At 37.9% G+C, this 23067-nt stretch overlaps 1 protein-coding gene across 1 annotated transcript; it reads left to right on the forward strand.

Moving 5' to 3' along the window:
- The first annotated feature begins 109 nt into the window (after positions 1-109).
- On the forward strand, positions 110-15719 carry ramp2 (receptor (G protein-coupled) activity modifying protein 2). The gene is made up of 6 exons (XM_051106053.1): positions 110-259; positions 1221-1285; positions 1383-1440; positions 14025-14054; positions 14224-14386; positions 14472-15719. Exons 1-6 carry the CDS (start codon positions 205-207, stop codon positions 14719-14721), a joined length of 621 nt encoding a protein of 206 aa, XP_050962010.1. The 5' UTR covers positions 110-204; the 3' UTR covers positions 14722-15719.
- The last annotated feature ends 7348 nt before the right edge of the window (positions 15720-23067 follow it).

A 23067-nucleotide genomic window follows, 5' to 3' on the forward strand; every position in this document is an offset into this window, starting at 1 on the left:
TGAAATTCAGAGGGATGGATGATGGCAACATTGGGATAGCCCGCCCTATCTGTAAAGTCTCTGCATTTCTGAATCCACCACCCCTTTAAGGAAATGAGCACATCCTGTTGTTTTATTAGAGTCTTCCTGTTGAAGAGTTCATACATAAGATTTAAGCAAGCTAAGGTGGACAGACAGATAGAACTGCCATAGGATTAAAGCAGAATGGCGCACATTTCTGTATCTTTTTCAAAACCGGCAGGGACTCTTCTGTTTTGGGGTAAGTATCTGAACCTTCAAAATAAAAGCTTGGTTTAGTGTGCTTGAAACTTAAAATCAGAGCCAATCTCCAGGAGAAAATTCTAGTTATTGGGCAAAGGCCGAATGAAAACTATATACGTGTGTGTGTGTGTGTGTTTGTGTAAGTTCCAGATCAGCAAGATTTTAAATGTTTTTAAAGAAGTCTTTTCTGCTCATCAAGGCTGTGTTTAAAAAATTAAAAAATAGTAATATTGTGAAATATTATTGCCAGTATCGCCAATAGTTGTTTTCTATTTTTATATACTTTAAAATAGAGTTTATTCCTGTGATGCAAAGCTGAATTTTCAGCATCATTACTCCAGTCTTCAGTGTCACGTGATCCTTCAGAAATCATTCTAATATGTTGATTTATTATCAGTGCTGGAAACAGTTGTGTTGCTTAATATTTTTTGGAACCTGTGATACTTCTGTGACACTGAAGACTGGAGTAATGGCTGATAAAAATTCAGCCTTGCATCACAGAAATAAATTATATTTTAAAGTATATTAAAATAGATAACTCTTATTTTAAATTGCAATAATATAAACGTTTTATGTCTGCTAATATATATATATATATGTGTGTGTGTGTGTGTGTGTTTGTGTGGCATATGATTCTACTGCCCTCTTCACCATAAAGACAATATAATGGAATGGAATGTAAACTAAACTGCTGACTTAAAATGACGCTTTAAGTTACAGTAGATATAGATAAATTAGAGAGCTTCTGAGGAAATGATTGTCATGAGCCAACTGGTCAGGACAAAGGGAGGATGTTCCATGCCTTGCTCTTCATCTCCTCCCTTCCTGCATCTTTTTCCATGCCAGTCAGTATTCCCCAAACTGCTGGAATTTGCTCTCTTATAATGAAAAATAAGTGTGTTTCTGAATTGAACTGTGATTCATGTGTGTAATCCAAAGGTGTTTTTTTTCCTTGATAGTTTGTCTGTGTCTAACGGTCTCAACTCTGCAGACCCTGGTACCAAACGAACAGAAACAAACTGTGGTGAGTTGTGTTGATATTGAATTCTATTTGCTCTAAAAAGTTATTTTAGTAAAAAATCCTGTCTCTCATGAACATTTATTTTTCTTCTGTGCTCTAGAGACAGACTGTGTCAACTATGCCGACAGAAGTACACACCACTGCATACACCAGAGCAGGTGAGTGATACAGCTGTGTAAATATGATAGACTTGTTGTATGTCCAAATAAACCCTACTGTGAGGTTGTTTTCCGGTGTATGGATTGAATTGAGTGCTTACTGAGTAGCTTAACAATGAATAGCAGACAATCAGTGCTTAGAAAGGTTACTGCTACAAAGTTGTTGATAAGAACTGGTGAAAAGAATATTGTGCCGCAATTCGACACTGCAGTGAGAGATTTTGTTGACAATTTCGATCCCTTTTTTTCTAATATTTATATTCATGGGAGAGTCTCTGGAACAAAGAATAAACCAACTGCTTCAGTTTAAGATTTGAATAAACATATGGGCACTTGAGAGATTTAGACTGGGCTGTTGTTAGGAGCCAAAACAGAAACAAAGTCTGCATTGTTCAAATATATATTTGAAGTTTAATAACACATATGGCATGCTACCTATAATATAAGATAAATGTTGCATATGCAGTCAATAAACTAAGCTAGCTTTTTTACATTTAAATAGCTGGTTAGCATTCACTACAGCAGTTCACAGCACGCTTTCAGACTTCCTCTAAAACCCTCCACCTCCCTAGCTCCACCTGTATAGATCTGCTACGGGTTGTTATATATGCTACTTGTGCGGCAGCAGTATGTCTTAAATACTCACAACACTGTCTCAGTGTATGTATTGGCGGTAGCAAGTTCCTGTACTTACTTATCAGCAGCAGCAATTTGTCCAAATTGTACCAAAATTGTCGCAGTTTTAACAATGTACAAAATGCCTCAGAAAATCCGTTCTGCCTGTTTACATGACATTCGTATTAGCATGTCTGATTTATTTCTGAATTATTTTCACATATGAATGAGGCCTGAACCCAATCTTACATATCCGAATGCATGCATTCGAAAAACTCATCCTACATCATTGCAAAAGTTCTGATCCAGTCTTTTCAAAGTGAACATGCAAAAAAGATCAAACACCCTGAACAAAAAACGTAAAACAGCGATATAGGACGATTCTGAAGTTGAGGGAGAACATGAGATGGGAGTTTTTCGACATACCCTAACTGTCATGAACCAGAACAAAAAACAGTCCAGGCAGAGTAAGTCAAGATTAGCGTTTGGCATTAAAAAGTATATAAATGTAACGAATGCGCTGAGGCGGCGTTAGAATCCATATGCAGAGGTTTATTGTACAAAGCAGCAAACATACACGTAAAACCAGGCAATGGGTCGTTAACCAGAAAGCAGTCCACTCTTTCGACAGTCCAAGGGTAATCCGTAAATCGTAGTGAGAAAGCCAGGCAATAAGGTCAAACCTTGATATCAGTCCACACAGTTCAACAATCCAGAAAGGGTAATCCAAGAAATCGGTAGTCAGAAAACGAGGCAGAATCATACACGTGCAAACAAATCAGAGTAATCAGAAAACGCTTGGTAAGGCAGGTAAACTGGCAATACTTCGCAGTGTGTGAGCACATGGTGAGTCCTTAAATACTGCCAAACAGGAAGTAGCAGTAGAAGCAGCAGAGGGAGCGCGCAGTCAGTATTCGGGTGATGGCTCCCTCTGCTGGCTTGGCATTACAGAACCCCTCCCTCTAGGAGCGACTCCTGGAGCTCGACGAGGACGTCCCCGTGGTCGTGGTGCTGGACGGTCGGGTCTGGCTCGGTGGAATTCCTCTATGAGAGACGGATCCAGAATGTCGTTGGCGGCTACCCATGACCTCTCCTCAGGTCCATAGCCCTCCCAGTCCACCAAATATTGGAGCTGACCCCCTCGCCGAGAGTCCAGCAACTCCTTCACCTGATATGCAGGCAAGCCGTCCACTTCCAGGGGTGGCGGCGGTTCTGGGGCCATCTGGCTGGGGTCAGCCTCCGGGTGGACCGGTTTGAGGAGCGATACATGGAAGGAGGGAGAGATACGGTAGTTAGGAGGAAGCTCAAGCTGGTATGTAACTTCATTAATTCGTTTAAGAATTTTAAATGGGCCTACATACCTTGGGCTGAGCTTCCTGCTGGGCAGCCGCAGCTTGATGTCCCGTGTAGAGAGCCAGACCCGCTGTCCAGGTTGGTAGGGAGGGTGTGGCAGGCGGCGTCTGTTGGCCTGAATCTCCTGATTCCTTACAGCCCGCTGGAGACGCACATGGGCACTGTCCCACACCCTCTCGCTACGCTTAATCCAGTCATCGACTGCCGGCACTGAAGACGGTTCACCTGACCACGGGAACATCGGCGGCTGAAACCCCAGGACACACTGAAAGGGGGTGAGGCCTGTAGAGGAATGGGTGAGTGAATTTTGGGCATATTCAGCCCAGGGGAGAAACTCTGACCATCTGTGTTGCTCACGACTGCAATAGGTGCGAAGATATCGACCGATCTCCTGATTTAATCTCTCCACCTGGCCATTACTCTGAGGATGGTAACCTGAGGTGAGACTGACATTAATGTCGAGTTGCTTGCAGAAGGCTTTCCAGACTTGGGATGTGAACTGAGTTCCTCTGTCGCTTACAATGTCCTCAGGTAAGCCATAGACACGGAAGACATGGTGGAAGAGGGCTAAGGCAGTTTCCATGGCTGTGGGGAGACCTTTCAAAGGAATTAAACGGCAGGATTTGGAAAAACGATCGATGATTACCAGTATGGCTGTGAACTCCTGGGAAGGTGGCAGGTCAGTGACGAAATCGATTGATAGATGGGACCAGGGCGTTGTGGAATAGGTAAGGGCTGGAGTAGACCTGACGGTAGTTCCTTGGGGGTCTTAGATTGAGCACAGATCTGGCAGGATTTGACATAGGTAGCGGTGTCTTTGGTCATGGATGGCCACCAGAATGAGTTCTTTAGGAGATGTAGAGTTCGTGATATACCTGGGTGGCCAGCACTGAGAGAGGTGTGGACCCATTGGAGTACTTGGTGACGCATTTCTTGAGGTACGTAGTGCTTATTAGGTGGACATTGTGGTGGTGGTGGATCTTGATCGTGTCTGCGTTGGATTTCCTCCATGATATCCCATGAGACAGGGGCCAGAATGACGGTGGGTGGAAGGATGGGTTCCGGTGGATGAGTGTCTAGATGAGGATCATGTTGCCGGGAGAGAGCATCTGCCTTGCTATTTTTGCTGCCTGGTCGGTAAGTGACTGTGAAGTTAAACCGGGTGAAAAAGAGAGCCCATCGAGCCTGGCGTGGATTTAGTCTCTTTGCACCTTTGATATACTCGAGGTTCTTGTGGTCTGTGATTACTTGGAAGGGATGACGAGCGCCCTCCAGCCAGTGTCGCCACTCTTCGATAGCTGCTTTCATGGACAACAGCTCCTTGTTTCCAACGTCGTAATTTCGTTCGGCACTGGTGAGTTTTCTGGAGTAGAAGGCGCAAGGATGGAGTTTGCCTGGTTGACCATGACGTTGAGAGAGAATGGCTCCAATTCCACAGTCCGATGCATCCACCTCCACGACAAACGGTAATTCGGGATTGGGGTGCTTCAGAATAGGGGCTGACGTGAAACTTGTCTTGAGTGCGGAAAACGCTCGATCTGCCTCCTCTGTCCAACAGAGTTTCTTGGGTTTGTTCTTTAACAGTGAGGTAAGAGGAGCAGCTATGGTGCTATAATTACGTATGAATCGTCGGTAGAAATTTGCGAAGCCCAGAAATCTCTGAAGCTCCTTAATGGTTGAGGGTTGAGGCCAACCTGTGACTGCCTGAATCTTCGTGGGATCCATCTTGACCCCCTGGTGACTGACCTCATAGCCCAGGAAGGATGTCTGGTGGACGTGGAATTCACATTTCTCTGCCTTGACATACAATTGGTTATCCAGTAGACGGGATAAGACTGCATGCACGTGAGTGATGTGTTCTGTCTCTGACTTGGAGTAAATCAGGATATCGTCAATGTAGGCGATTACAAACTTGTTCATGAAGTCCTTCAGAATTTCATTTATGAATGACTGAAATACAGCTGGGGCGTTGGCTAACCCATACGGCATCACCTGATATTCGTAGTGCCCCCTAGTGGTGAGAAATGCAGTCTTCCATTCATCTCCTTCCTTGATCCTGATGAGGTTATATGCACTTCGTAAGTCAAGTTTGGTGTAAATGGTGGCTTCCCGCAGTTGTTCTAGAGCCGGGGGTACAAGAGGCAATGGGTAACGGAACTTTATTGTGACGTTGTTGAGTCCACGGTAATCGATGCACGGCCTCAGACCTCCATCCTTCTTGGCTACGAAGAAGAAGCCTGCTGCTGCGGGGGATGTTGATGCACGGATGAAACCTGATTCTAGTGCTTCCTCAATGTACTCCTCCATAGCCTGGTCCTCCATTCTAGACAACGGGTACACCTTACTCTTAGGTGGCATGGCGTTCGGCAGCAGGTCAATGGCACAGTCCCATGGCCGGTGTGGAGGGAGTAAGGTAGCCTTGGTTTTGCTGAAAACTTCTGATAGATCTTGATACTGCTCAGGAATGGAGATTTTTACCTTCGTGTCTGGACTTTCAATGCTTGTGGTGAGACAGGGTTGTGGTTGAGCAGGAAGACAGTTCCTTAAACAGAAATGTGACCAGTGAGTTAATTCCCCTTGATTCCACGAGATGGCAGGATCATGGATGGAGAGCCAGGGGAATCCGAGGATAATCTCGTACTTGGGTGAATCAACCACATACAGGGTAATGTTCTCCTGATGAAGTAATCCAACCTGCAGTTTCACTGTCTTGGTTTGATGGTGGATGCCGTGGTCGATGAGAGTATCATTGATGGCTTTGATTCGAATGGGCGGGATGCATGGTTGAGTTGGAATGTTGAATTTTTCTACGATGTCCTTATTGATGATGTTCAACGCAGCCCCAGAGTCAATCATCGCTGTCAGATCGAGAGAGAGGGTATCAGTTCTTATGGTAACCGGCAGTGTCAAAGATTTGTATTGTAATATGGAGAGGTTTTGGATATTTACCTTTGAGGAGGTCTTGGATTTGAGTGGACATCCAGTGCTACGGTGGCCTGGTTCACCGCAGTAAAAGCACAGGTGATTTTGACGGCGTCGAGTACGTTCCTCCTCAGATAATCGTGAAGCGTTTATTTGCATGGGTTCGATCGGTACTTGTTCTGTTACTGAGCTGGAGCTCGGGAGTTGCGATGATAACTCTTGGCTGAGCGTTGTTTGGGTGTCTGCCTCATGAGATTATCAAGTTTAATGGCGAGGTTAACCAGTTCTGAAAATGATGAATTCTCCCGTCGGCAGGCGAGCTCAGTTTGTAAATCACTGTTCAAACTGTTGTAAAAGACGGCTTTGAGAGAAACATCATTCCATCCGCTCTGAGCTGCTAGAGTACGAAACTCAATGGCGTAATCAGCTGCGGTGCGGTTGCCTTGACGAGCGTGAATGATTTGATTCGAAATATCCCTGCCCCCTGCGGGATATTCGAATACTTCCTGAATTTGTTGCAAGAAATAGTCAACAGATCGCTTAAACTGTGAGTCGGCATCCCATACCGCTGAAGCCCAATCGAGAGCCCTCCCTGTGAGCAGCGTCATGAGAAACGCACATCTTTTCTCTTCAGATTCAAATCGTTCAAGTTGATAATCAAAATACAGTTTCACTTGTCGAATAAACCCTTTGCATTGCTCAGCTGTGCCATCGAATTTGGTAGGGAGAGCAAAGCTTACCGTAGAAGGCATAGGTGGAGGGAGGGCTCGCACGTAGTGTGTCAGATGTTCGTTGACAGACTGCAGCTTCGTAAGCTGTTCTTGATAATTCTTTAGGAGTTCGCTCTGATAAGCAAACGCTGCTTGCAAGTTGGAGACCTCCGCTGGATTCAAGGGAGGCGAAGTATTCTGTAACGAAGGCGCTGAGGCGGCGTTAGAATCCATATGCAGAGGTTTATTGTACAAAGCAGCAAACATACACGTAAAACCAGGCAATGGGTCGTTAACCAGAAAGCAGTCCACTCTTTCGACAGTCCAAGGGTAATCCGTAAATCGGTAGTCAGAAAACGAGGCAGAATCATACACGTGCAAACAAATCAGAGTAATCAGAAAACGCTTGGTAAGGCAGGTAAACTGGCAATACTTCGCAATGTGTGAGCACATGGTGAGTCCTTAAATACTGCCAAACAGGAAGTAGCAGTAGAAGCAGCAGAGGGAGCGCGCAGTCAGTATTCGGGTGATGGCTCCCTCTGCTGGCTTGGCATTACAATAAATTGTATTATTTTTATTAAAATAGCCGATCGTTATGCTAGATATGACCCTTCTTCCTCAGCTGGGATTGTTTACAACCACATTTGGGATCGTTTGAAGTCGCATTTAAACTGCATTTTGGAAGTTCAAAATCGGGGCACCATATCAATCCATTATATGGAGAAAAATGCTTAAATGTTTTCCTCAAAAAACATAATTTCTGAAGAAAGAGACATGAACATCATGGATGACAAGGGGGTGAGTAAGTTATTTGTAAATTGTTGTTCTGGAAGTGGACTTCTCCTTTAAAAGTTAGTCGTCTAATTTTTTTCTTGAAGACTGGTCAATTTTTTTTACATTCAGTTACATGAAGGCTTAGCATAGTTTGAATTAGTTGAATCCAAAATATAAGACTTGGTTAACTGCTAGTTGTTCAAACTAGCTCTTAAGACACTGTCTTAACAGAGAGGCTACGTTTATTCAACTGGCCCCAGCTTCCTGCGTTTCTGCCGCTGCCTCATAAAACGAAATATAGTCCACTGCAACGGCAACATGTTTTCATATCGCAAGACAACATCTGTATTGTTGTTTTTAACGCAATGTCCCCTGCAATAGAAACCAGTGCAGATATTTAGTAAAACTTGTGGCCAGTCAGTCTAGAACGGATACCATTAGGACATGCACAAAAATCTTATTTGGACTGACAGTCTGAACAAGGCACAAGAGTTGTCATGATAGAAATGACAAAACAATACTAGTGTCACGGAATTTAGTTTAAAGAGGTTTTCACATATGAATGTACTTGTTAATAGTTCAAATATGCAGTTTGTTAATAAAGATAACGTCTACTTGAAAATTTGCATCAACGACATGAGAGCCCTGGACCATCAGCGGCCATTCTGCACTCATGAACCCACACAAGAGCAGCCTCACCTCGGCCAGATCTTCTTAAATTTGCCGCTGGCTCTGTTGTCTCCATGGTGGATAAACATGAGATATCATTCGTTATGGGTAAATCTAACGTTAGTCTTTGGTCTCATTAATCTATTATTTGTTCCAGAGAAGACAGTTTTGGCAAAATCTCATGTTTATCTTAATTCAGTGCTATATATCAGAACACCATTGTGCTTTTGACTGAACTGCCTAGCAATTTTTATGATGGCTGTTGTTGTTGTTTATTAAATATTATTAATCAGTTAATAACATTTTATGTAAGTAATAGTATAATTGTGTTTGGTATTGAGAAACGGTGCGTGTTTGTGATGGCGAGTTTAGTTGTTTCGCTATTAGATGGTGACAAGAGACTGTTTTTATAAGTGAGTCAGCAGTAAAGACTTTTACTTAGAAAAGTAAACGCTATAAACGGAAGTTATTTTTAGTTTCATCTACAACGTGATGCAGGGAACAAATGCACTGAGCAGCAAAATCACCCTTAACAGATGAAACGATATTAATGTTATGACAAAGATAACACTTTCCTCAGCAGACATTCAAACTAAAGTTTAATGTGAAAACAGACAGATCCGAAGAATAAAGGCTGTATCAGATGCAGGTAATCACACTCGCCCAGTCCATCTCTCTCCCATACTCTACATAATACAGTAAGCTTTTACTGTAGTAATACAATAAGCTTTGAATGAAGCAACTCAACATTCCTTTGTTACTAATTCTAAATTGACGTTTTGGAATTAGTAACGGAGGCTTGGGCTCAGCTGTTCAGCTGTCAACTTGAGATTTGAATCCATGTTAGAAGGAAATAGTTCTGCATAAAAGTGGGCTTTTAAAGACACTCCGTTGTTAGTCTGTTTTTTACATACTCGTTGAACTGTTGTATAAACACAATATCACACTCATAGACATGAGATATGGCTGTATAGTGGCACGCTGTGATTACCTACGGCACTCGGCCTGCGGTCGAATCACAGCAGTGCTGATATAAAGCCTTACCCCATGTCTATGAGTATGATATTGCTTATATACTACAAAAATATTGTTTTAAATATATAGGTTGCTTCATATTGTAGGGAGACTGACCTGGATCTTTTTTCAGGGGTGTAGACCATATTAAATTTTTGACAGAAATGAAAACGAAGCTGTAAGGGATAGAAGTGTGTTCAAGTGTGTTCAATGGATTGTACCTCAATTAAACATTGTACTGATTGTTCAGCTAACAAAACGTTTACATATATATATATAGATGGCTTTTAGCTGGTTTTGCATCTGAACTCTTTATATATATATATATATATATATATATATATATACACTACCGTTCAAAAGTTTGGGGTCAGTAAGACTTGTAATAGTCTTTAAAGAAGTCTCTTATGCTCATCGAGGCTGCATTTATTTGATTAAAAATATAGAAAAAAAACAGTAATATTGCAAAATGTTTTTACAATATAAAATAATGTTTTTTTTATATTAACATACTTTAAAATATTATTTATTCCTGTGATGAAAAGCTGAATTTTTATCAGCTGTTACTCCAGTCTTAAGTGTCACATGATCCTTCAGAAATCATTCTAATATGCGGATTTATTATTAGAATGATCAATGTTGGATAATATCAACAGTTGTGCTGCCAAATATTTTTTGGAACCTGTGATTTTTTTTTTTCAGGATTCTTTCATGAATAACAAGTTTAAAAAGTACAGTGTTTATTCAAAATATAAATATTTTATAACAATGTAAATTATTTATTATTAACTTTTAATAAACTTTTAATTATTAACTTAATACATCCTTGGTGAAGAAAAGTATTAATTTCTTAAAAAAAAAAAAAAGAAACAATAAAAATGTACTGACCCCAAACTTTTGAACGGTAGTGTATATTCTGGGGGGCATTTTGTCTTTCAGTAGACAAAATCACTAGTTGTGCAAGTTGAGAGTTGGCTAAAATTACATTATCTTGGGCCTTTATAAAATATGTGCCACTGACAGTAAGTCTATCCCTTACAGCCTTGTTATCATTTATATTTGTCCAACACAAAAATGTGATTTGCAAAATCAAAACATTTTAAAACATGAATACTACAACTAAATGCTATTGGTACTGGTCGAAGACAATCTCACATGGTCAACATAAGATCCACAAGCCCAGAAGTGTTACATAAACTGTTCCAGCCCTCCCTCGGCTCTGGATTCGCTTCTTTCTCTTCCTTTGAAGTGAGTGAGCTGAGAGTTTGTTTCAATCACAGCTGGGCTCAAACCAAAAAGTGCAGCCCTTCGAGCACAGATGGCAAACTCTGATTATATCGTTTCCCGAACTCGATCTGTTTAATATGACCCAGTTATTCTTAAAAGTGTCCGTTCCATCAAGCCGCCCTGCTCTGGCCCTAAATGTTCACTTATGTTTCCTGTTTGGAAACAGATGCGAAAAACGCAAATAAATCAGAACCACTGAGCCGACAAGGAATCAACCTGAGAGAAATGGAGTGTTTTTTAAAAGGGGAAGACCCGTTTGCAAATGTGCATCTGGCCTGGGTGTGCTCAGCCCAGAAAAGATCCGCGCCTCAGGGAAACAGCAATCTTTAAACACAACAGTGCTTTACAATATCAAGCGTCTGGACTAGAACTGAGAACCGGCTCTAATGCTGAAACCGTTTTGTTTAAACAAAAATGCTGAAGGACTTTTGTGAAGCTTGGTTAACTTTTCTCAAACATGCATTCTTTGTACTACAAAAATAATCTGACATTACCACTACTACTCACCGCAACACCACTACTAAAGGTACACAACAACAATGTACTACAAACAGGAAAGTTTTTCTTTTGCATTTTTGAAAAATTTGCATACAGAATATACAATCCCTGTTCACACAGATCTGCGAAAACTAAAAATGCTGAATACTCACACATGCATATAGACTGAAAATGTAAAATGCATGTACATGGCATCACCATAAATTTGCGTCCCATAAGGGGTGTTTACACAACCTGTAAAGAGGGCCTTCATGACCTCATTTGGGGACCTGAAAACGCAAACATTAAAAAACTGTTTTCAAAGTGCAAGATTTTGTAAACAACGCCTTATTTTCTCTGTGTAAACTGCAAAAAAGTAGATTAAAAAAAAATAATGCACATGTGTATTACATTTTCTTTAGTGTTTCTTTACACCGTGATGCCTGGCATGAATAATACAGTGTTTTAAGTCATTTTCATTTATATTTTTGACAGTGTTGTTGTCTGCATGTGAAACCTTTCAAAAATGTAAAGGCAAAACTTTTCCACTTTTGGTATATTGCTGTTGTGTAAATCAAAACTTACAGTGACAGTGTAGTCTGATTCCCAAACGAATGACTCTTATGAACGTTAAAAAAACAAACCACGTGACTAGTGAGCTTGAAATCCCGAATGAATGACTCTTATACACTTTACTGTTCCTGTAAGAGTGGGCACGGCCATTTGTAAATTTAATGTGTCTGGCTTCCAGTGTCATTTGCATCCATCTGTTTTTTCTATGTTTTGCTGCTTGTTCTTGCAAACTGGTGTGCCTTACCATTATCTTTTAATGTATTATCTTAATTATGAACACACTAGTTTCTAGTGCAAATAGTTTTACCGTTTACTGCACTTTGTTATTCTTCTTGTTATTTCCCAACAGCAGTTATAATGAACCGTAAATCTCGCACATTCAATTAATAGAAACTGGCTTATTCTGCATTGAAAAATAAGATGGATTTGGTTCGTTTAAGTTAATTAAAACCACACAGCATGACGTATGCGGTCCCTATCCCTTACTAGTATAAAGCGGTTCTTTATCAAAGTTAGTACTTTGGTCAACTTTAAATGAGCAAAGAGCTAAGTTATGATGTAGCCTACTTGGGAAGTCATATTGTGAGACATATGTGAACTGAGAGGTTGTAGAGTTAAAGGATTAGTTCACTTCCAGAATAAAAATGTTCTGATAATTTACTCACCCCCCATGCCTTCCGAGATGTTCGTCTTTCTTCAGTCAAAACGAAATCAAGGTTTTTTGAGGAAAACATTTCAGGATTTTTCTCCACATAGTGGATTTCAATGGGATTCAACACGATCCCAGCCAAGGAATAAGGGCCTTGTCTAGCAAACAATCTGTCATTTTCTTTAAAAAAAATAAATAAATAAATAAAATTGTATACTTTTTAACCACAAATGCTCACCTTGCACTAGCTCGACTTCACGCATTATGTAATCACGTTGAAACGGTCACACGTGACACGCAAAAGTGGGCGCGCAAAGAAAGTCAAACGCCCTTTACATAGGATGGAGATGAGTTTTCATCCTACCCTACCCTAGTATACACATAGGAAGAACTAACCACACGTGACCTTTCCAACATGATTAAGTCGCATACGCGCATCTCAGAGCCAGTTCAAAACGAGCATTTGTGGTTAAAAATAATATACATTTTAAATGACTGATCGTTTCACTAAATAAGACCCTTATTTCTTGGCTGGGAGTCCTGTGAAGCTGCATTGCAACTGCAATTTGGACCTTCAACCCATTCATCCCTATTGAAGTCCACTACATGGAGAAAAATCCTGGAATGTTTTCCTCAAAAACTTTAATTTCTTTTCGACTGAAGAAAGAAAGACATGAACATCTTGGATGACATAGGGGTGATTAAATTTTCAGGAATATTTTATTCTGGAAGTGAACTAATCCTTTAAAGATAAACATGAGTTTTGTAATCAATGGTATTTAAAGTATATAAATACAAAATAAGCACCTTTGTAAACACTTCTTGTTTATATTTTAATATTTAGCTTAATGGATTGAATTTATGGCGCGTTTTAAATTCTGTGAAAAGTCACAGAACGGTCTTATAGTTTTTTTCTGTTGAAAACTGACTGGAAAAGAGAGAGAAAGAGGGATAGAGGGAGAGACAGAGGCGGCCAGAGGTGGAGCATTATTACGTGGGAAAATTAAAGCGCTCTCGGTCAGCAGCTTTCTGAACATCTGGTAACCGTGATTCCACATGTGGTGACGGCGCATCACGCTTCCACCCGTCGCGTTTCCTGTTATGCCTCGCGTTCTTCGGTGTAAAAGTTCAGGCACATTCAGCGGCGGGTTGAAACCAGCTCGCCAGCGCTCGTTTGCTCTGATATGAGGGTATCGTTCAGCTTTTTTGGCGTCTTACTGTCTGTTCTCTGTGGTAAGTTTTTGTGTGTGCGTCGTAGACATCTTGAGCTTTCTTTTAACCTGAACTGGACATTATACAGTGTATGACAAAGCTGTACTTTCAAGGATGCAGATTACTAACGTATAGTTAACGTAACGTATAGTAGAATAGTTATCTTGTTTTGTCCTTTTTAATAAAGCAGTTATGTTTGTTATTATTGTTATTATTTTTAATAACGAAAGCCAGGGGGTTTCATTTCATTGTAACATGTTTGGACACATTATACAGTATGCACATTTTGCGTATGTTTACATTATGCATGTATTTATTTATGTTTTTAGATCCTGGCTATGGAGGTGGAGGAACAATTGGTATGTACATTAGCTACCATAAAAAAGTTTAAGTTAATAAACTAAGCTAAAATACTTAATGTAGGTATCAGCTTGACTGTGACGCTATACAGATATAAAGAAAACTCCATTGTGCATGACAGAATGATTCACATTATTCATTATTTATTTACTTTCATTTACATCATAGGCTGTGGTAACAAAATCATCTGTGAGGCATACTGTTCAGTTTGTGGTCCCCTCAAAACGCAAGACTGCTATGAATTGCTGGTGCACTGGTGTAAATATACTTTTGATCTTGCTATGGGGTCCATGAACAGTACCGACTGGTGTTCACTGGAAAAAGTGAAAAGGTACATTCTAAGGATTTATCATCAAATGTCATATAAGATGTGTGTTAACAGTTGGTGACTCTTTCTTTATCTGTCTCTCTTGCAGTGCATATAACAATTTCACTCTGTGTACTGAGACTATTGCTGACTGTCTGCTGCTTCCATGGCCGAATCAGTTGGTTGAACACATGTTTGTGGATATCCACACCACCTATTTTCAAGAATGCCCCACAGAGGCACTGAGGGACCCCCCTCCCAGCATCGTCCTTGCCCTTGTCATGACCCCCATATGCCTAATCCCTGTTATGGTGGTCCTAGTTGTTCTCAAGACTAAAAATGGAGACAGGAGGTCCTAGATGTCCAGGTGCAAGAAGATTTTGTTCTTATTCCTTCTTCTGCTCCGTTTCTTCTTCATCCAAGATTGTATCCCACCCCAGAAAAACGTCCTGGCTTAACACTCCCCAGTGAATGTGCACCTGGCCGTCTCTAGGATTGACTAAACCAGGATGAAGGATGAGCATGTTTTCTAGGGGTGACCTCTGACTGGAAAATGTTACTGTACTTTTTATCATTAATTTAGCATTAATGTACAGGTATTTCACAGCATTATTATCTCCAAAGTGCACATATAAGTTTTGTTGTCTTCAGGATATAAATACACAATCCAGTGAAATGTGAAAAAAGGCTTATTTGAAGCATTCAGACAAATTGTGTACATAACCAGATGTACAAAACAACAATGCAGAACCACAAACTCATTTGAGTGTCCACTTTATGCACTGTATGAAATCTTTAACCCTAATGTAGAGTGTTGTTAGTTAGTGACAAGAGCTGTTTAGCTGACTCTGAGAATAACATCTTTGTGATTTCGATTTTGACACAAGTCATAACAATTGACTTTTTAAATTTATTATGACAGCTATTGAGTAATTAAGCATAGATGAATCGATCTGAATGCATGAAAAAACAAAGCCGACTGAAAGTCACCCATTTCAATAGGCAGCTTATTAAATATCTGTTTATTTATATAAGTTAATGACATGCACGTGTCTCCGAAAAGAAGGGAATGCCAGAAAATGAAGGTTTATATAGATTGCAATGTCTTACATTGTTCATTTTAATTTTACTGTGCCCCTCACACAGAATTGTACTCACATGAACCAGACTTGTTTTATAATTATTTTATTAATTGATTACGAAGGATGAGTCTTAGAAGAGAAGACTGAGACACTTTTTCAATTGTATGTTTTTTTAAGAGCCACTTTAAGAGCCAGTGAACAATTTTATACTTTTATACTTCACGTATTTTGATTGGACATGTTTTTGTATAATTAAACCACATGTTTTACTTAAAGTCTGTGGTTGTGATTTTAGTAAAAGTGTCCTTGTTTTGTGATTTTCTAACATTGTGTTTATGTTTCATGTTTTGCTGTGCCTTTTAACATAGAAAAGGTAGCTAGGTGTTACTTACTTGTCCGTGACAAAGCTCAAATATTCAAGCTTCAGACAGAAGGGTGGGTGTTGGAGTCTATGAGTGGAAAATGTTGGAATAAGTGAGTGAAAAAGCTGATTGTCTAACATGTTCCACTGAACTCTGTTAAAGTCAATTAAAAGTACAAGTTCTTATTTGTTTATAGCATGAAACACTGAATTTCACTGTAATTAAACATTGAAATCACTGCTGGAAAAAACAGCTTAAACCATCTTAAACTGGTTTAATACGGTCTTCCAGGCAGCCTGGCCAGCAATGCATAACTTTAAACTTACTTAGACTAGTCTAAGATGTGTTTTTAAGCAGGTATACCGCTGACTACCTTAACTTTTACAACATGAGACGATTCCAGTGTGTAACACACACTCAAACTCTTCAGTGAAACATTATGTGTTTGTCGGGGACTCGGTTTGGCAGGGTGTGGTGGGAACGAGAGTAATCACCCTCCTCCTTTGTCTCGTTCTTCGGCTCTCCTCCTCGTCCTCCTCCGGCTCAGGTCAGGCCTTCCATACGCCCCGCCCTCCCCCATCAGCTCATCCAATCCGGTGTCACTCTCACAGGTCCCGCGGGAGAGGACACACCTCACATCTTAACCATTCAGCCATTCACAGCCGGCCAGATGCTCCAGGCCTTCATTACTGCCAGATCTCACTGTCAGGTCCCCGGCACTGATCCAAAACACAGATCCACATCTGTACCCTCCCCTGGCCAGCGACTTATGCAATTAAGATCTTACAGTTGCATTGTACAGCACTACTCAGAGCTTCTGAGAGACCCGTTTTATTCCCTTAAAACTATTAAAATACGGACTTCACATCACTGATCCATTAGACTATATAAAATGAACCTAATTTGAATGCGTTTCCAAATGCACTTTTCAATAAAATTTGAATGTGCTGACTTTAAGTTATTTTGTTAATTCTTATGTTTCAAACTATTTTATATATAATAAAAACATATTTCATTCAATGTACTTGACTGACAGAAAGGGAACGGATTGTTGAAAGGTTTTGTGTGATATTGCTGCCACCCAGTGGTTAAGTTAGTCAAAAAGCTGAAAATCAATATTTATTATTAAATTATTCGTTTAGTGTCAGTTTGTGGTTTTATATCTGTATTGTTGATCTTTGTGCATGTATTTCATGTTATCATGGGGGATATTTTCTGCTGTTTATATATTTTTGATCTTTGTTGATGATGAGACATGATTCAGCCAAAATAATAGATTATTTGTCTTCAGTTTTATGTTCAAGGATAAAACTAGATATAGAAGTCAAAGGAAAACAAAACTGTTTGGTTACCGACATTCTTCAAAATTTCTTCTTTTGTGTTTCGGATGTTTCTTTTGTCGTTTGGGTTTCAGATGCATTCCTGGCTTAAAGCTTTTTCTTTCTATTGCATTTTTGTCCATAGATAGTATGTCAGTGGAAAGTGAAAGCATTTGGTTACCAACAATCTTAAAAAATATATTCTTTTGTGTTTCACAGATTGACGACATACAGGTCATAAAGGTTTGGAATGACTTAAGTAAGGAATAATTGATGACAGGCCAATGAATTATTAAAAAATATGTAACACTTTATTTTACGGTCTCTTAACTAGTTGCTTAGTAGCATGCATATTACTAGAATATTAGTCATTTATTAGTACTAATTAAGCACATATTAATTCCTTATTCTGCATGACCTTATTCTACATCCCTAATACCTAAAGTTAACAACTAACTTAGTATTTATAATCAGCAAATTAGGAATTTATTGAGGGAAAAGTCATAGTTAATAGTGAATAAGTGTGACCTATTCTAAAGTGTAACCAAAAAGAATGTACGCCCAATGTAATGCAGACATGAAGTGAAGCAGAGTGGCTGTTACACCTTGGGTGATAAGTATTATTAAATAAATAAATAAATAAATAAATATCAGTATTGTTGATCTTTGTGCATGTATTTCATGTTATCATTGGGGAGTATTTTCTACTGTTCTTTGCTGCTCTTATTTATGATATTTGTCAATGATGGTATATGATTCAACCAAAAAAATAGATTATTTGTCTTCAGTTTGATGTTCAAGGATAGAAATTATGTTATTATTTACTCACCCACAACTTCTTTGAAACATAAAAGATATTTTGAAGAACGATGTCACTGGGGAGTATTTCAGCTGTTTTTTGCTGCTCTTTTTTGTTTTGTTTCCCATTGACTTCTATCGTGTTGTTGTCCAGATATAGAAGTCAATGGAAAACAAAACTGTTTGGCTACCGACAATCTTCAAAATTTCTTCTTTTGTGTTTCAGATGTTTCTTTTGTCATTTGTGTGTCAAATGCATCCCTGGCTTAAGGTTTTTTTTTTTCTTTATTTTGTACTTTTGTCCATAGATAGTCAGTGGAAAGTGAAACCATTTGGTTACCAATATATTTCGACATACAGGTCATAAAGGTTTAGAATGACAGATTAAAGACATACAGGTTTGGAATAACTCTGGGGTAAGACAAATATGCAAATTCATGCAGTTTACAGCAGTGACTTGCTTCAAGAATCTGCTGGAATAAACTATGATTGTGATAGTAATAATGGTGAGTACATAGAAAATATGACAACAGATTTAAAGCGCACTGTCTGAATTGGAAATGAATTTGGTTTCTGCAACAATAAATAGGACTGGTGGCATGGATTTTGTCATGTTGATTTCCTAGATTTTTTAATGGTGCAATATTCTTATAATAGAAATAATGAGAATACATTACAATAGTAAGAAAAATATGAAACAGTGAAAGATTTTTAAAGCCTAATTTGCTAATAGCTTCTGATCACTATTCTAGTTTTCTAATGTTTCCATAAGCTTGCTAAGTCAGATGCATTCCTGCCTTAAAGCTTTTTCTTTTTATTGTATATTTGTCCATATATAATACGTCAGTGGAAAGTGAAAGCATTTGGTCACCAACAATCTTAAACATATATTCTTTTGTGTTTCACAGATTAACAACATACAGGTTATAAGTACATAAAGGTTTGGAATGACTTAATTAAGGAATAATTGACGACAGGCCAGTGAATTATTTTAAAATAATGTACGCCCAATGTAATGCGGCCACGACGTGAAGTGGAGTGGCTGTTACACCTCGGTGATTAATATTATTAACAAATAATATTAGTATGAATAATAATTATTATTAAAGCCATTACATGTGCAATTCACATTATGGAGCCATTAGCCAGCTGAAGCCATTAGTTTCAAATTAACTTTTCAGTTTGAATGTGTTGGCTTGAAGTTATGGACACTTGTTTATTGATGTTCACTTGTATATTGTTAATTCATGTCTATGTTCGAAAGCATTTGTTCTTTTTTTATAATAAAAACTTTCTTCATTGAACTGACAGAAAGGGAACGGATCGTTAGTATCCGTTTGCATTCTTGATCTTTATGCTTGATTATGATTTCATGTCATTGGGGAGTATTTCAGCTTTTTTTTTTTTTTTTTTTTTTTTTGCTGCTCTTATATATAATCTGTTGCATGGTCTTTGATGATACAAAGTTCAAGGAATAAAACATATTTGTCAGTTTGATGTTCATGAAATGCAAGAAAATCTAAAAGACATTAAGTCTAGTAGAATTAGTCTTTATTGAGGTTCTTATCACAGACAGTGGCAAAAGAGATCAATGCATTTTCAAAGCATGTAGCATGTAAATGCTACTGATGAATCTCCAGCACTGGATTCCTGTCGAATCACTTCTGACCACTTGATGTGGAGTTGCAGCCTGTGGCCATGTTAAGAGCAAAAGATGTTAAGTCTTTTGCACTGTCACCTAATATTCCAACAAAGAAACAATGTGAGAAATGTGTTAAAGAAACAGGTGAGAAAATGACTGGTTGCACAGATTAATGGAATGAAAAATATTTCCGACATACCCAAAACTCCACATGCTGCTCCTTGAACTGAAACATGAAAGAATTTAGAACAAAGTCAGTCTAGACAAAGACACAGTAGAGACACAAACTGAACTGAATTAAAAATTATGATAATACCAAAACATTTATGTATTTACTTATTTGTTTGTGATTATGATAAGGATGATGTTATGGCTTACCAAATAAAGAGAGAGTTGAATTTTTTGAAGCCTTATTGCAAATAGCTTGGGGAGGAAAAAGAACATGTCTGTAAAATACTGATGAATTTACTTAATTTAACATATTTAACCTAAATATGCTAAAATCTGAATAATGTATTTCTTACTGTACGACCAGTAAACAAAGTGTAGCTTATTGAAATGAACAAAGAAATACAAAGGTGAAGCACAACACTGACAACTTAAACCTGAACATAAACATGACCTTAGCCTTGACAAAGACTATGAAACACATGACTACAACAAGCAATGACAAAGTGGAACTGAAAATAATTATTTTATACATTCCAGAGGATTTATTCACAAAGGGTTACAACCTCCGATAGGTGGGTAATAATGCTCTACATTAACTGTTACATTTTCATAAGTAACTTTTAGCAATCTGTTTACCAAAAATACTGATACTGTCTTTAAATTTTCCCTTCAGTATATAGTAATATATTCTACATGACACCATCTGTATCATGATACTGTTACAGTACTTTACAGCCACTGTTACAACAGAATGCATTTAAATTAGTTTATTTTTAAAAGAACAGCAGTTTTACAAACTATCTCTCATGTGTGGACATAATAATCCCTATAGTAATACATTTGGTACTTCAGTAGTCTTTTCATTGAATACTTCTTATACTTCTACTTGGTTTTATACTAGTTTAGTACATTACTCACCTGTGGCACCATACCCAACAGCAGATGAAGCAGGTTCAACAAAATCGCAGACTTATAAAGAAAAAAAAGAAAAGAAAGAAAATTAGCACATAAAAGACTTAAATTACATAATAATCTGAAAATGAAGCTTAGAGACACTTACTGGAGGAATTTTCATCCTTTTTCCCTTGGGTTCCTGTATTTGCAATGTCTTGGAAATACATGCTTGATACTTCAGTTTGTCTCTGTAAATCAGACTGCACTAGAGAAAAAGGGAGTTAAATACCAAACTACAAACTGGATGTGCAAGAACTATGAACTCTGCCCACCTATTTATTTAGGTGCTCTAATAACTTTCACCATTACAAAATTTTGCTTTCATACTGAAATAAACTATAAAGTACTATAAAGTACTTTTTTTGTAATATTGTTTCAACTGGAAAAGATTTTTAAAGCCTAATTTGCTAATAGTTTCTGATCACTACATTCTAGTTTTCTAATGTTTCCATAAGCTTGCTAAGTCAGATGCATTCCTGCCTTAAAGCTAATTCTTTCTATTGTATAATTGTCCATATATAGTATGTCAGTGGAAAGTGAAAGAATTTGGTTACCAACAATCTTAAAAATATATTCTTTTGTGTTTCACAGATTAACAACATACAGGTTACAAATACATAAAGGTTTGGAATGACTTAAGTAAGGAATAATTGATGACAGGCCAGTAAAAAAATAATGTACGCCCAATGTAATGCGGCCACGACATGAAGTGAATAAATAATTATCTATCCATCTATCTGTATTGTTGATCTTTGTGCATGTATTTCATATTATCATTGGGGAGCATTTTTTACTGTTCTTTGCTGCTTGTATTTATGATATTTGTCAATGGTATATGATTCAACCAAAATAATAGATTATTTGTCTTCAGATGTTCAAAGATAAAACTTATGTTATTATTTACGCACCCACAACCTCTTTGAAATATAAAAGATATTTTGAAGAACCAAGCAGATTTGTTTCCCACTGACTTCTATTGTGTTTTTGTCCAAATATAGAAGTCAATGTGAAACAAGCCTGTTTGGTTACCGACATTCTTCAAAATTTCTTCTTTGTGTTTCAGATGTTATTTTGTCATTTGTGTTTCAGATGCATTCCTGGCTTAAGGTTTTTTCTTTCTATTGTACCTTTGTCCATAGATAGTCAGTGGAATTTAAAAACAATTGGTTACCAATATATTTCAACATACAGGTCATAAAGGTTTGGATTGACTTAAATAAGGAATAACTGATGACAGGCCAATGAATTATTAAAAAAATAGGTAACACTTTATTTTACGGTCTCTTAACTAGTTGCTTATTAGCATGCATATTACTAGAATATTAGTCATTTATTAGTACTAATTAAGAACATATTAATGCCTTATTCTGCATGACCTTATTCTACATCCCTAATCCTACCCAATATCTACCTACCCAACTTAACCACTACCTTACTATTTATAAGCAGCAAATCAAGAATTTATTGAGAGAAAAGTCATAGTTAATAGTGAATAAGTGTTACCTATTCTAAAATGTAACCAAAAAAGAATGTACAGCCAATGTAATGCAGCCATGACATGAAGTGGAGTGGCTGTTACACCTTGGGTGATTAATATTATTAAATAAATTCATAAATAAATAAATAACTACAAAGCGGTTGTGCAAGAATTATGAACTCTCCCCACCTATTTAATTAGGCACTCTAATAATTTTCACCATTACAAAATTTTGCTTTTATACTAAAATAAATACTAAAAGGGTTTTTTTGTTTGTTTGTTTGTTTGTTTGTTTGTTTGTTTGTTTATATTCTTCCAGCCAGGAGTCATTTCGGACACAGAATACTATAAAATGCATTTATATTAAAATAAATACATGTATATCTTGATGATCATGTTTAAAGCAACCAAGTTGCATGAGGCTTTCATGTGATTTACATTCCTCAATTTGATTGGTTACACTTATGGGTGATTCTATAATTGGAGATATATTTGGCATTTCAGAAAATTAAGAAAAACACTGTTCACTAACATAATTCTTTTTTCAGTATCTTATTGACGTAATAACATAATAATTCAGTGCTTGGCAAACATAAGTTACTTCCTTTTTTTACTTGGAAACAGATGTCTTTATGGTATTGTTTGTCAACTCTGTCATGGACAAATTAGGCAATGTGTACAAATAACAATAAATCATAACAGGAAAAATTCTTCTTGTTTCATCAGACACACAGTCCTTACATTCCAACACTTGAAACTGAGATAATATTTCACTTATGGATACCTTAAAAATTAAATAAAATATCTATGTCTTCACAGAACCGTCCACTTGGAGCAAATGTTTTTCATCTGAAAATATATTATATACAATATTCAATGAAAAAAAAAAGAAATGTTGTT

The sequence above is a fragment of the Labeo rohita genome, chromosome 3, assembly GCF_022985175.1.
Source record: "Labeo rohita strain BAU-BD-2019 chromosome 3, IGBB_LRoh.1.0, whole genome shotgun sequence".
In the NCBI taxonomy this organism is placed as follows: Eukaryota; Metazoa; Chordata; class Actinopteri; order Cypriniformes; family Cyprinidae; genus Labeo; species Labeo rohita.

Bases quoted from the DNA above. Each gene is read 5' to 3' on its own strand.
- ramp2 (XM_051106053.1), top strand. From the start codon at position 205: ATGGCGCACATTTCTGTATCTTTTTCAAAACCGGCAGGGACTCTTCTG. The intron at 260-1,220 runs GTAAGTATCTGA...TTTCCTTGATAG, and splicing joins AGGGACTCTTCTGTTTTGGG to TTTGTCTGTGTCTAACGGTC. The intron at 1,286-1,382 runs GTGAGTTGTGTT...TCTGTGCTCTAG, and splicing joins ACGAACAGAAACAAACTGTG to AGACAGACTGTGTCAACTAT.